This window comes from Pyrgilauda ruficollis, unplaced genomic scaffold (genome assembly GCF_017590135.1).
Source record: "Pyrgilauda ruficollis isolate IOZ18807 unplaced genomic scaffold, ASM1759013v1 scaffold41, whole genome shotgun sequence".
Taxonomy (NCBI): Eukaryota; Metazoa; Chordata; class Aves; order Passeriformes; family Passeridae; genus Pyrgilauda; species Pyrgilauda ruficollis.
The window spans coordinates 5,995,066-6,010,570 of record NW_024525601.1 but is presented as its reverse complement, the minus strand read 5'-3'; the positions used below and the strand labels follow the sequence as shown (position 1 = coordinate 6,010,570).

The 15,505-nt window shown below is 36.3% G+C and overlaps 1 protein-coding gene across 4 annotated transcripts in view; it reads right to left on the bottom strand.

The window, feature by feature from the left end:
• Nucleotides 1–956: 956 nt before the first annotated feature.
• The window catches only part of LPIN2 (lipin 2), a 44,429-nt gene continuing 29,880 nt past the window's right edge, over nt 957–15,505 (bottom strand). For 3 of the 4 annotated variants that reach the window (XM_041477585.1, XM_041477583.1, XM_041477584.1), the window contains exons 8-20: nt 15,292–15,391; nt 14,317–14,504; nt 13,014–13,107; nt 12,637–12,706; nt 12,445–12,534; nt 11,640–11,722; nt 10,387–10,531; nt 9,475–9,623; nt 8,862–8,948; nt 7,354–7,506; nt 6,221–6,335; nt 5,430–5,533; nt 957–5,118 (exon numbers count right to left, since the gene is read on the bottom strand). In XM_041477585.1, the coding sequence (XP_041333519.1) occupies nt 4,974–5,118; nt 5,430–5,533; nt 6,221–6,335; nt 7,354–7,506; nt 8,862–8,948; nt 9,475–9,623; nt 10,387–10,531; nt 11,640–11,722; nt 12,445–12,534; nt 12,637–12,706; nt 13,014–13,107; nt 14,317–14,504; nt 15,292–15,391 (1,523 nt within the window). In that variant the 3' untranslated portion in view covers nt 957–4,973. The remainder of the gene's footprint in view (nt 5,119–5,429; nt 5,534–6,220; nt 6,336–7,353; nt 7,507–8,861; nt 8,949–9,474; nt 9,624–10,386; nt 10,532–11,639; nt 11,723–12,444; nt 12,535–12,636; nt 12,707–13,013; nt 13,108–14,316; nt 14,505–15,291; nt 15,392–15,505) is intronic. The other variant, XM_041477586.1, reaches the window with a different exon arrangement.

Genomic DNA, 15,505 nt, shown 5'->3' with positions numbered 1-15,505 from the left:
GCTGAAGACAGAAAAATCCATCCACCAAGAACAAGTCCACCCTAGCAGGAGTGCATTACAGTAAGGTGGACACAGAAGAAACAATGCCAGCTCAGTAAAGTTTTTGCAACAGATTCAAACGGCATACATAGGACACATCACCCTTCTGTTACCTGCACTGGCACAGTCACTCACTGCAGCACCAAGGATGCAGTGGGACCCAGGTGTGAAAGACTGGCAGTGAGCAGACTGGTGGGAAGAACAAATGCAGCATGTCAGCAGGGTCAAGGGGGAAACCCGGCAGGAACACAGGAGGTGATAAAACACCAGCAGTAACACCAATGACACCACAGGACGACCAAAAGGCACAGCATCATTCACGCAGATCCCTCATAATTGACTGAACAGTCCAGTTTTCTATGTAGGCTGCAAGTTGGTTGCATTTATCAAGAGCAGCAAGAGACCAGGAAAATTAATTGCTACTGAAAGCTTGAGGCCCCTTTTCCAAGACAGTCTCACAATATTTGCTTCAAGGCATTTAACAACTGTGGAAGACAATACTTTTTGCCTTGAAAGGGAAAAGTTAACTTTGACTGAAATAGGATAAAACTCCAAATTAGGGCAGATTTACAAGAGCTTAAACTGCACTTAAAACGTTTTCTTCAAGGCAGCTTGTACATTCCCAAGTCATGCCTCTGTTACCTGATATTTTATATAACCATGTGCATGTTTGCTTTTCATTATAGCTGTAACCCAGTATTGGTACTGGCACAGAAGTTAAGCTTGATGACAGCAATTTTTTATCAGCTGTATAAATACTCTGAAAAAAAGTAAATCAAGCCTGAAAGAAAGCAAATGTTCTATATCCTGAGAAGACCAACTTGAATTATGTTAAACATAAACACAATTTTAATAGCCCTGCGTTTAGTCATTCAGCAGTATAATAAAGGAATTACCAAATACAAAGTAAAGAGAAATTTCACTTTAAGTCTGTTTTTATTGTGATAACATTGTTCCGAACACCAATAAACATTGCACTGAAGTGTGGGTTGCTGTACCCAAGACAGTCCAGTCTTAACAAAAACCACTGTACTGGTATGATCACAGATTTGACATTTTAAACACACTACCTTATTAGTGATTGGGTTGCTTAACAATCAAGTAGTCCACATCTTAAAGATAAAAATGAAACAAATGACTGAAGAGAGTTTTCCCACCCTCAAAATAAACCAACATTTTAACTTTCATCTGGAAGTAATTAACACTGTAAAAAAGTCCCAAACAATTCCTTTCTATTTAGCAAATTTTAACTCTGGAAATTAAAATTTATTCAGGCAAAAGTGACACTTTAACGGCATCTCAAATTCTCTATCTGTGATGTTTCACAAGGAATTTGCATTACAGTCATTTAAACAACTCATTCATATGACATCATTTTCTAGAAGACTTGCATGAAATATTAACATGAAATCTCATCTCTTTCGTGTTTACCATAAACGGATTCAGAGTTTGCTTCAGAAGTCCCATAATGGAGTTGACACAAGTGTTAAAATTTTTCCAGTTGAAAAGAAAAAAATGGGTTTTGGAAGGCATATACTGATGACAGAAAGTTAAGAAGACATGAGCCAGGATTGCACATGCACTTGTACACTGTTGGGAATGAAAGCCCAATCTTCTGAAGTACAAACATGCTTGGTACAGTAAAATTTTAAAAAACTAAATCCAAAAATGCATACCCTTTAAACTGCTGATCTTTAACTCATTATAGAAATGGGTAATGTCCAAGTCACTAACAAGTTTTGAATTGCAATGTTCCTTACTTACTTCCAGACAGGTGTCATTGACTCAGCCTTTGAGGGGTTCCAACGCTAAGAGGATCTGCATCTTCAACAACACAGTCTCAACAGGGGTGTGCGTGTGCCCGCAGCCAGGCACACTTAGAAGTTCCTCTTTCACAGAAAGAATGATGTAGCTTGCGCTAATTTTACACCAGTATAGCACAACTTGTTCTCAAACATTAGTTTCAGGCCACTTCTCTCCACTAAGGTAACAAAGGTCAAGCTAATGCACAATTCTGATTTACCCCCCTCCACATGAACATTGTGGCACAAGCCCGCAGCAACGAGATGTCTGCTCTAGAGTCAGTAAAGTGCCCAGCAGCCCCGAGAACACAGGTACACAACAACAGGCCCATATTCTGTCCCTAAATGGGGTTAACAAACAATCTGAAAAGCTTCAAATACAAGCCAGAGTCAGAAAAACCAAATCCCTTGCCCTACCCATATCAGAAAGACTCAACATTTACATTTCATCAAAAAACAAATATCAAACTGTAGCTGTTACAGAGAAAAACAAATTATTTTTTTAATTAAGCAACCTTTTGGACACTCCTACAATGGAAAGTCACATGCTAGCAGAATGAGGAGCTCTCAACAAAACTCACACAACCCCCATTTTCATACCAGCTGAAAGTACATGTATTTGGAGATACACCTGATACCATTTTTCCACACTTCTCATTTACTCAAGTCCCCACCTCGAAATCCACAGCTTATCTTTATGACAGTCTAAAAAGTTGAAAGGAATTGAAGGGAAAAAAAAAAAAAAAAGTAAAAAAAGAATATTAACCAAAAAAGACACAGCCAAACCATGTTAATAATCTGTCCCATTTGGGAACTCATCATGGTTTCATGAAGTGCTTTTATTTTTAGAAAAGCTGTGTAATACTAGGGCTACCAAGAGTAGACTTTAGCATGGTAAAGGAAATTTTGACATTCACAAAAAGACTGTTTTAGGAAAGGCTGCTTCACTCCCTTTATGCAAAATAGAATCTTTAGATAGAATATTTAATCTTATAATTAAAATACTTTATTATGTTGGATTCTTATTTAAAGTATTTAAGTGACTTAAAAGCTCAAATCACATCGATATTCAAAGCACTTGGTGATCATGAAAATTTTAGTTTCTAATGAAATCTATGGGATAAAAAGTAAGAAAAGAGAAAAAAACACATGGAATGATGTTTGCAAGCTTTTGACATTGAAAAAAATACAAGAAAAAAGCAATAAAATATCCTTTGAGTTGAATCCCATGAAAGGATTCAACTCTCTACTTAAAGACTGAGTAGATGGGTGACCAAGAACCACAGAAATTATTGTTCTCACAGTACAAAAATGAGGATGCCTTTCACTTCACTGACATGCACGACACACCATGGCAGGTGAGTTTTTTTTATCCCACTCTCCTTCTCCTGCTCTGGAAGATATTCCAGGTTGATTTTGCTTGCCTCCACTCATTATCCAGTGTTTTATAAATATAGGAATACACTAGAATTTTATAATGGGGGGGGGGGGGGAGAAAAAAGTAATTTCATTTATATAGTGATTTAAAAATGCCCCCTGCACCCCCCCCCAGCAGTTCACCAATTGTCCAGAGTTAGCTGGTGTGGTGTTAGATCAGAACTATGGGTTAAGACAGCCTGACAATGGAGAAAAAAATACTTCTGGAGGGCTGTAAAATCCTCTAAATGTATTCTTTTGCAGGTAGTAAAAGCGAGTGATCTGGTGTTTAAATGATGTTTAAATGACTGTAGTCCTTAAGCCCTTTGGGCTAGCAGAATGGTATATTCTCATACAGTTTTGTCCAAAAGAATTTAAATGCACTAATTCAACTTAAAAAGCAGCCACCTTTACCTTCAAGTACTTTTAGAGAAAGAACAATTAGCTGCTTTTATAGCTGATAAACACCAGAACTGGAATGCAATTTGTTCACAGGCTCTGACTGGAACCTGAGGAATGACCATTAGCATGATGTTTGTGAATAACCCAAAACTTAGAAAAAAAAAAAGAAAAAAAAAAAAAAACAAAACAAGAAAAGAAAAAAAAAATTCTGCTCTGCAGCATTTAACCATTCTCACAGCTGGAACCTTACTACTGAGTTGTATTTTCTTCCAGCTACTGAAAACCTGCAATACAGAACTCTGGAAAGACCTGCAGTAGACAATTAAAAAATTAAATACATAATTTTTTTAGTATTGCAATTCCCTGAATGTAATCTATACATACATTTTACTGGCCTACACAGCATACACAAAACATACGCATTATATCTGTGCTGAAAAAGGAAATAAAAATGCCAGTTCCCCAACTCTTACAGAAATGTTCCAAGATTTTTCTTGATGAAAATTTAACATGACACAGCACAGCCTGAAAACAACAAAAGCCATACAAGTATCTGAAGACAATTTTCCTTTTAACAAGCTCATGAAATAGTTTAAACATTGTGTGTAAAAAAAAAAAAAAAAAAGTAATAAGCAGAGTTAGTTCGAGCATGATTTGTACAAGCCCAGTCTTGTACATGTAACAAAAGGCATATTTACATTTAAAGAGGAATTTTATGTCTTCAGAATCTGCCAGGCTAGTAAGGTCTGTACATTTTCTGTATTCTAGCTGAGAAAGAGCACAGTGGTCTTAGGCTCTGGCTCCTCTCAGAAGTGGTCTAAATGCCCATCTGAACATTAAACCACGTTTTTCATTAATGGGTCTGACATTCTATTTGGCAGTTTCCATACACTTTTTGGCTTCATTTTAGAAAACATACTTAAGACAACTTAAAAAGAATCATCTATGTTTACAATAAGGTCTGTATTGATGAAAATGCAAAGTCATATTTTACCTCAGTATTTAGTTGCCCTGAAGCACTTGGGTACCATGACCACCAATGACAGGCCAATCTCAAGTGCCATAGAACAGGTACATAATAACAAGCAATAAACAAACAAACACAAAAACCAACACACCCTCCCACAAAAAAAAAAAAACCAGACAGTAGCTTTGCATTTTCTTTGTTTTAAACTAATGAAATTAAAGTGATTTCTTTCGTAAGACTTACGGTACCAATATATAAATTAGCATCCTCACTAAGAAAGTTCTTCACATTTAAACTGAAGCTGAGTAGCTCAATATGAAATTCCATCTCCCGGTGAGAAGTACTTTTCAGGCCAGGTCATCCATGTTAAGGTCAGGAAGAGGCTCTCTCCAGTAGCAAAAAGAGCTGAATTCTGGGCATGGAAATGCAGAACTCTGTTCTTTATTAATCAGTGGGAACACATATTCCACAAGCTCGCTTAGTCTGTAATACCTGTATTAAAGGAGAAGAAACACCATTATTTAGCAGTCTAGCTACTGTTCAGCTGTAGCCAAAAGCAGCTTTAGAAGCACAGACCACAAAGTTCTAGTCAAATAAGGTCCCACTACCACAGAAGTGATTTTCAACTCTCTTTTTCCAACTTTCATTTTGAAAAGTTTCATTCCAGTATCGAAAGCTGTAAGGCTCCAGCAGATAAGGTTTTCCATGTCACACGTAAAAGGAGATCACAGTCGTAAGTGCAATTATTTTATAATCCCATTTCTAAGCACTTTCTTTAGCTGAAATAACAAAAATGGTCTTACGAAGATTTGTTTCCCTTAGTCTGTTCTTGGATCAGTTCACCCTTTGGATTCACAGTAAATATTCTGCAGTCTGGAACTCCCACTTGCATGTAGGCATACACATCCTGCAAAAGCACCAATACAAGTACATGCTTCAACATTTCCTTACTGAATGTGGTAACAAGCAATTTATCAAAGGAATGAGAAAAGCTGAACCAAAAAGGCTACAGTAAAGCTGCCCCTTAAAAAAAAGTCCCCGAACAACAGTAAAAAAAACCCCACCCCCAAAACATACACACACACTATAAAAAAATATTCCACCTGCCCCCAAACTCTTAATTCCTGTGCCCAAGCCTAGGACCACAAACATGCATGAAGTCTACACCACACAACACCCCTCCCTGTGACAATATTCTTCTTACAATACCCCTCTTTCTCTCACTTAATTACAGAAGCACTGAGCTGCAGAGAAAATACAGGAACCGTACAACCGGAAAAGGGATTCAAGACTGTAAAGCACTGAATTAATGCCCTTAGGTCACAAAGCAGTCAAAAATACTTTAAAATAATTCAGAAAGGTGGCACATATTTAATAAACTGAGAACACTAATGCATCTTTGCAACCTTTCTCATATAAGTAGTTGTAGCAATTTTGTTTAAGGTATCTGCATGTGGCTTTTCCCAATCAAACCCTTAAAAGCAGCAGTGTCCCATTTCCATATTCAAATTTTCATAAACACAAAAAGGAAAGCCTTTTGTTTTGCTTCTCAAGTACATGCATTTTAACCATTCAGTTAGAAAGAGGCACTTACATTGGGCCTGTTTCCAAAAGCAGCATAGAAAGGCTGTTTACTGGGAGCAAACAAGTTCTTGATATCATTCAAACATTCAATTTTGAACTTTTCAGGCTTCTTTTCTATGACTTCCCTAAAATAAAATTTTAACAGTCAAAGTCTAAATCTTAATTTGATAGAAGGTATCCTCCTTTCCCCATTTATCTGGTATTTATATTCTCATTGCTTCCTGTTGCTAGCACTGGTAGTTATAGAGACAGCACTAAGTACTTCTCCAAGAACAATACAAGAAACAATCAAACATTCCCTCTTTTCCAACATCTACAGTAAAAAAAAAGCCCAGGTGAATACTGGGCACAGGTTAAGTATAAATGGAAATGGAATTCCCAGTTGTGAATGCAGCTGTGAGCTGACTATCTGAATCAGAAGATCTCATCAAGTATAACACACAAGTGTACTTGTCACAACTCTTGTCTCTGACAAAAGTGCATAAGGCCCATGACATTAATGGAAGTTGCTGTCATTGCAATCTGTGACAAAATAAAAGCAATAAACAAAAGCCCCAACAAAACTTAAATAAACAAAACCCCCACCACAACTAACCAACCCGCCCAAACACTTGTCCATTACTACCTCCTCCCATTAAGAACAGGTCCAAAAGATCAACTCAGCTGAGCCATACCTAAACTCCATAATTTTTTTTTTAAGCAGCTGTATATGGAGAAATCCCAACACCACAAGATTATTTCACATGACAGCCTATATTCCCCAGATTTTTTTATTTTTTCTCTACCTTGTGTAGTAACAGTAAGATATGCTTGAAAAAGACAAAAATGTACTGATACAAACAGAACCTAAGAGTCATCAGTCATGGACTAGATGAATAAAGAGAAGGGAAAATGAATTCCTCTTGAATTGATATGTTGTGTTGTGTAGCCACTTCCAACATGCCCACAGGAACCGAAGTATACAAGTGAAATTCAGACAAAACAGAGTTTTTAAATTATCACTAGAGGGACATCAAGTCCCAGTAGCTAGCAAATACAGTCCAGAGTGGAACATTTTGTTACAGCTGTAATGCCAAATACTTTTTAATCTTCTCTTTCTCTGAAATGGGGAGGGAACTGATACAAGAAATTCCACATGCTTACCTATGAAAGGCAGAAAACAAACTGCTGGGGGACAACATGAGAGGGCCCCTGGGGAGAATAGTTCCTTTGTCATTCACCCAGTGCAGGTATCCTCTGGTGATATCTGCCATCCCAATGGCACGGGCAGAACAGTACAGGAACTTGTAGCCATTTCTAGAAAATAAATTACCAACTTAGTTCATATTCCTGCTGAAGTTTCTTTGTTAAGCTAAGTACACAATTATAGCAATGTCCAGAGGCACCAGTTTAGGTACTGAATTGCTGCAGAGCTCTGCACATACACAAGGAAAAGACTTTTATATCATTAAAAGAATCTGCAAGGCATGTAGTAGTTTAAATACACAACTTAAATCAAAACAGAAACAGGAAGTGCAAACAGAATAGCAATGGTAAAAGTCAGAGGACACAATTAGGTGGACTAGACAATGTTTAAATAAGTGCCACAATGGTTTTATTCAGCTTCTTTCAGCCCAGCTGTATGATGACAGCAATTATTTAAATTATCTGCATCACAAAATAATGGGTGCCAGATCTCCTGTCTTTTTCATGTTGTTGGCAGAATTTGCAGTGCAGAGTGAACGATGGATAAGAATAAGCATTCATTAAGCCCCTAAATTCCTCCTGCAGACTTTGTATGTTCATCTGTTACACAGATTTGTATACAGTTACTGCATGCACAAAAGGCTTGAGTGTTTATGTGCATTTTCAAAGACTTGATTCAATTTGGCAAATAATTCCAAAACTGCTCTTCTGTTATGCACTGAATAAACAAAAAAACCCACCCCAAGCCACCCAAACAAAACCCAACAAAACAGTAACATTCATGTTATCTCCCATGAAGCACAAGGGGCCACATGAAGGCCAACAATATATTCTAAGACCCCAAATATTTTTGTGAAAGAAAGACTACTAAAAAACAAAGACATGAAGTTAATTATTTTAATTTAATTCTGAAGTTTCTAACTGTTGATTGTCCTCAGTTAGCAAGTATTATTTCTGGCATCACTGTATATGAAATAAGTTGTTCCACAACATAAAATCTAACCTATGGAGCATTCATCTGGCTTTGGAAACAAACCCATTAAACCAGAAAATACTAATGCATTGGAAGGACACTATTTAGTTTAAATTTTATGCCATATGATATTTCTGAAAGGCTTAGTGACCAACCTGAGTTGGTGGAAAACAGACATGCATGTTTGAGAAATGATTTCTATTATGGTTCTCTTTTGTAGCCATGAAAATATTACACACAGTTTTTAAAAGCCACAATGCAGAACAAAATGTCTGAGAAGGGAGCTAGTAAAAGTGGTGGCTTGCATTCCTGTAAAAGTATACACCTGTGGAAAGAATTTAGTTTGATTTGTGTATGACACAAGTTGCTCACTTCCCAGCATTTCCACCAGTACATTTTAATAAATGAGTAATTTTTAACAACTATCCAATTACTTATACACTAATTCCCATATTCCAGAAAATCCTAATTGTTTCACAGATTGCATACTCACTCGTTTATGGAATGATAGAGTTTTGCAATGCCCTGATGAGTCCAGTCCTTGCCAAACTGAGGGAGGATATGTCCCAAAGCATCAGACCTAAAAGGAGAATCAAAGGGACCTGACATGTGGTATATGAGTTTCGTTAAAGACAACCACTAATGAATATACAATTCAGAAAGAATATTTACAGAAATATTTCTGCAGAAGGTCCTAACTATTTAAAAAGAGAATTAATAAACAGTCCAGACAGAGCAATTAGTGGGGTCATACAATACAAGTCAGTTTCCAAGTTAACCTGTGGCTGTTAAACTTGGAGAAGTCTAATAGAGGCAACAACCACATGGTAAATGTTATCATCTTGGCATTATTCTTTTAAAATACATTTTCTAGTTTGTTTTAAAGGCAAGTACAAATTAAAATCAAAGCAACATTATTAACAAATATCCTTTAATAGTTGTCTTAAATAAAGTTTCTTTACCTTGTTTTGAAATACAGGATAGGATCAATAAAGCAAAATTTAAAAAAAACCCAAAAAACAACAACAAAAAAAAAACCAAAAAAAAAAAAAAAAAAAAAAACCAAAAAAAAACCAAAAAAAAAAAACAACCCCTAAGATACTTACTTGGTTATTGTTCCATCAATGTCTGATATTATGATTTTATCATTCCAGTTCCAGAGGTATATTGTTCCTGCACAACGGCAAGTCCCTTGATACTGGGTTGTAATACTAAACACAACATCATTAGGGCCATCTCTGAGCTTCAACTTTGCCTGTACAATGAAAATAATTGAAAATGTAAGATGCCCTCCCTCTGAAATTTTTATGACTTTGGAATCACAAATGAGCTGCACAAAATGGCTCATATATTCTTCCTTGTCTATCTTGATTAACTCATCAAAAAGTGAACCATGGTTTAACACAGACACAGTTTTGCTGTCCAAGTCTGTTGCAGCCTGGGTACATGTGTATGTCCACAGTTCTTGTAGTGCCTACAGCAGCAGGTATTCCACCCTCTGCCACTTGAATTCTTGCAACTACAGCAGACTTGCAGCACTATCAAACTGAACTCCCAGTTTGCCATAGGATACAACAGTATCTTCTGCTTAGTGGATACTTTCCTCAAAATTCTACTCTGATGAAAATCATACACTTAGGCAGTAGCAGAACGAACTTTTAAGTTAAGTTAGACCACGATGAATAAAATGCACACCAACTTAAATGTATGCTATTACAGAGATGTGCAGATCCCAGGATATCCAAATTGCAGAAGCAAACAATGCCACTTTTCTGGCAACCACCTGACTAGACAGAAAGTAGAAATAGAACTTCAAATAGAAGTTTGATTATAGAACTTAATAAGAAATTACTATTTTTTAATCCAAACAGATTCTTTAAAAAAGACCACAGAAAAATTATCAGTAATTCCCTGCAGCTGCCTACCCTTGCACAGGAATACACGTTAAATTTCTTTTTAAAGAAATTTTTTCTAAGGAATATCAATCATCCTACACATAAGACAGGCATGTCACTTACTATCTGGTCTGAAGACAGTCTAAGTGACTTCTTATAAGATGTAACGTTCCCATGGGGTGGATGCTCTGCTGGGGCAGAATCCATTTTCAGGGATTCCTTCAACTCCTGGGATGCTTCATCACTAGAAGAATCATCCTCTGGAGGCCTAACGTGACATCAACCAGAATAAACGTAAGCTACATAAAATCCTTCTTTAATAGAGTAAGATGCTTATGCCAGAGTAATTTCTGCTTATGCTGAGGATTTGCTGCTACCTGATAGCACAAATTAAGGAAGCCCATGGTCCAGGGAATGCCCAGATAAAGCCAATAAGCAAGTAAGACTTGGAATGCCAGTACTGGTGGAGCTCTAAACATGACTATTCCCAGCTGGCTCCACACACAATGGGTTTAGTAAAGACACAGTGTCAGGTGGTCACTAATACTGTGTTGATGAATTAGGCAAACTGCAGATGAAAAGGGACACTGAATGGGTAGTAGTGCTTCGTTTTTAAAAAAAGCTGCCTCATTTACTATGGCATTTAAACTGTGAGTGTTAGTGGAGTAGCTCACCTTTTAAGGTTATTCACAGACTTATTTTCCTGCTCATTAGAGATTTCAAAATTAAAAGCAGCATTTAATTTCTCTGAAGTATTAAATCACAATATATTTAGTTCTCTAAACCTTTAAGAAACCAGCATTTACAAGTACCTTTGCAAAATCATGCGGGAATGTGCATATGCATAATAAATACCCTAGAATGGGAGAGTTTTGTGCTTTTAAGCACTGATAGCTGTCTACCACAACTTGGGTAACATGTGCACTGTGATGAATACTATTTTATTGTTTCAATTATTTAATGTTACAAAAAATTTCACATGGTTCAAATTATTAATACAATATTAGGCCTTCACAAAAGAAAAAAAAGTATTACAAAGTGTATCAGAAACAATATCACTGTATTTACAGAGCAGTGGCCTACTGATAAAGGTTGCCATGTATGTATTTGTTCTGTCACTTCTGTTATGATTTAAGAATAAACACAACAGCATTTAGGAAATAATTGTAGTGTATTTGTAGTTCCTACAATGTTCGCAGGCACATTATTTTGCTGAGTTGTTTGCTATACACATCTGGTTCCTCTTCAGTAGCTTACAGGAAAATGTTTTTTTCCCATAGTACATTACTACAGAATTCTTAATTCAAAAAAAGGAAAAAAAAAAGGCAAAAAAGCCACTATTCAGTCCACAGCTAAGTCTTCAGACAGGAACACACCTACTATTAACTTGCTCTTTTATAGTTGCTGGCAGTTCATTTGCTCTTTGCGTCTCAGTTTTCCCCTCTTTCGCCTCTGGTATCTAAAGCAACATGATAATAAAGAATATATTGACATTTTAGGCATTTTAAAGAAATCCAAGTTAAAAACAGCTACCAAAATAGTAGATAATCTATATTAAGTCTCAGAATCACCATTCTACATAAAAATTTCTAAAATTATTTTTAAAAAGGATGCTTCTGAAGAAATTTTCTATCAAAGCTTTTTGTTATTTGAGGAAACAAAACTCTGTGTGCCAGAAATTGGGAATTGCTAGTTTAACATGATGAATTTAGCATTAAAAGGGGCTGTCAATTTTTCAGCTTATAAATCACTTTTTTGTGGGGAAGTAAGTTGATGGCCTATACTCAAGGTTTAGAAAGCTTAGTTTAGTATAAAATAGGATGTCTCAGCTTAACTATTATGCAGTGCAGGACCTACTTACTTATTTGTTGTATATCCCCAAAACATACTGAAGTGACTGAAGAGCAGCTCTGATAACTGCTTACGGCTTAGAAGACAGAATTTTAAGAATAAAGCACAACAGGAGGATAAAATTAATTTTGCTGATGCAACTAAATCATCTGGCAATGTTGCAGTATTTGGGGCTAAATAAACATATGCAGCTACAATTGCTGCAGCATCAGCTGGCCATCAGTGACACTGAGCTATATGAGCAGTGTTTTGAGGTACTTCTGACAAATAACTATTTTTTTATCTTTTAACACCTAACAGAAAAAAAAAATCCCAACAGGTCTCAGCCACCTGCTTAGTCATGCTTTCTTTCTTGCGCCAGAACCACCACCTTCCAGACTTCTTTGGCATCTTTTCTTTGACCCAAGACTCAACAGTAGCCTGAAAAATTAGACATGTTTTTATTAGTGTAGAAAAACCAAAAGATAATCAGGTATTACTACATATAAAATTTTCAAAGAAAGTATGCAATTCTCTATTTACCTTAGGCAAACTCTTCTGAAACACCTGCAAACTCAGAATCATCGGAGCAGCCAATGCCCAGTTATAATACCTGTTTTAAGACATGTTATTGGTAGGATATTACAACTTGCCCTTGTGTTGATAAAAACATGTATTTGCTGCCAACCACTAACACTAACATTTTCTGCAAGCACAGTAATTTTAATATATACAGTTCAACATCAGTGGCAATTACAGAAAAAAAGTGTCATTTAAACTAAAGCTAAATTTAATGCAAATCTTTGGTTCAAACAGATTCATACACAAACTGCAATGGAAGCTGAGAAACATGCTCACTTCAGAGCCAAGATCTGAAATGGGATTTTCAATGACCTCATTACAAGACACAGAGAATTTACCTGTTATAAATCCGTATTACCAAATTAGGATTGTCTATGAGCCCAGGGTTTTCAGCAAATTCATGATAAGTAATAATATGTTCCATGAATTTTTCTGCAATACAAAGAGATTTTTAATTAGAAAGTAATAACATAAAATCCCAAGATGTCTGATTAGTTTACATCTAGGAAAGCTCTTTCTGTCATTTCAGAGACAGACTGTCTCTGACTCACTCTGCTGATCTTGCAGCATCATTAAAGATGTGCTAATTGAGGTCTACCTGTCAAGAGTCCTGTGACTGCCCCCTCCCTACAGAAAAAGCCTTGTACCACTTTAACAGTCACATTAAAAGGGCATTAAGAAATCAAAAGCGGAAGGATAAGGAGGAGCTAATTCAGTTCAAAGGCTGGAAAAAGAAAGCCATGCTTGTCTAGGCAAGTTTTCTTCCAAAATTATGACGGCAGGTAAGGGACCTACATTCTACAGTAGAAGAAGGGGATGAAAGGTGATGCCAGCTTTTCAGGTTTGAAAACCTACTACTATCACTAACTAGCTTTTTCACAACTAGTTTCTATATATGTTTGCAGAAATCCATGATTCAGTGTAAGATCCCTGCAATCAAGACATCCTTTTTTCCAATCAAATCCAGTATTGCTACCATGTTACCACAAGAACAGTCCTGAGTCTTTATTAATAAGCACCTAAATGTCACTTAATGTATTAGAGACTGGATGACCATTTAAAAAAGTAATGTTAAAACACTGCAGTATATGTCCATAAAGATTTTATGCTCCTAAAAGCTCCTTCAAAAATACATACAACTTCAATAGTAAATAGACTAAAGAATTAAGAGAAAAAAAATCAGCTAGTAAAAATCTAGAGGTTAACAATCATTTAGTAGAGCAGAAAACATAGTCCAGCACAAAGGGGTTTTTTATCACTTGAAAAAAACTGAAAAACAAGAAAAATTGTCAGGCAATCGGAAAGAAGATGAATTGCTAAGATTTACAAAGGACTAAGCAAGGACTGGCAACTAGAAATCAATGTAGCTGGTCAGATAAATAATATGTAGTACAAAAAAGGAGACAGAAAGCTTCTCAAGACATCAAGTGTCCTTGATTGATATGAGGTTCAATTCTGCTATCTCTGCTTGGCAAATGCTTGGGAATTTTACAAAAATTAAAGACTCTCTATCCCCTTTTCTCAACATGAGCATAGTTAATAAGCTGAAGTTTTGTAAGGAGGAAATCAGAGTGTTCAAGCCACTTCATTTGTTTAGCTGCCTGAGATCTATTCCTCTTTATGTTTTAGTCTTTCACATACCTTTAGAAATCTCTCCATTTTCATTGAGACCTCCACAAAGTGAAAGTGTAACATCAGGCAAGTCCATAGCAGAATCAGACATGCACTCTGTACCGCTATCAGCAGCAGCACTCCCCACTGACTGGGGTGACTGGGAACCAGAAAGGGTATCTGACTCTGTCCACTGCCTGAAGCCAGGATCAGAATCACTAAAGGAAAGTGAAGAGTATTTTACTTGCAAAAAAATGTACAGATCTTACATTACAGAACACACTATATGATTACTCCCCCCAAAAAATCTTGCTTTTGAATTTTTACATAATTTCACAATATAAATTTAAAACCAACCTAACAAAAAACCCAGACACATACACCCACACCAACCCTTCGTATTATTAGCAGACTGTTTCCAGTTCTCCTAACATCCCCCTCAATTTGGCAATAATTGCATTTCTTGCCTAAATTGGATTTAAATGAAGAAAACATCCTCTGCATTCTACTTCTGCAGAATAATACTGCCCCTCAATCTTTACCAGAAAGTTGTAGAGCAAGCAAAAGAAGGCACTGCTTTTAGTACTTTTAGAATACTTTCTGTTGCAGAATGTAAAATAGAAAAGAAAAATGACCTTTAAAAAAAAAATCCCATTGTCATTTAAGGCTGGAGTCACTAGTCTGATGCACTGAAAAGTTTACGATATGGCTGAACAAAAGTACTGGTACAAAAGCAGTTTAAACGTACTCCCCTCTATGTCTGCAGAACATATAGGTTCCACGAAGAGGAAAATTCTCACTAGTCACCTCCCATGTGATCTCTCAATGTGCTTCTTGTCAAATTAGAATTTTCACACTGAGATAAGTACTGAATACTTCACAAAAGCCTAAAAACCCAAAGTCCAATTCTTTTTATCGGAACTGGCACATAATTAATACATGTAATGACGCAGGTCATGCAACTGCAGAATTACCCATATTTACAACATTTTACTTCAAAATTACCTTTTGGGAAAGTAAAGTGCTGCAACTTCAGGTTCCAAAGCCTTTAGGTCATCCAAGTAAATATCATCAGGGCCTTGATGATGACTTCGCTTGTGCACCCCTGTTAATTTTAACAATTAAGATTACTAAGATGAAGTTACCCAGACACATTAAATACAAACATAATCATGGAAGATTCACACTTATTTGTATGATTTTTAAGTTCCAGAGTTTC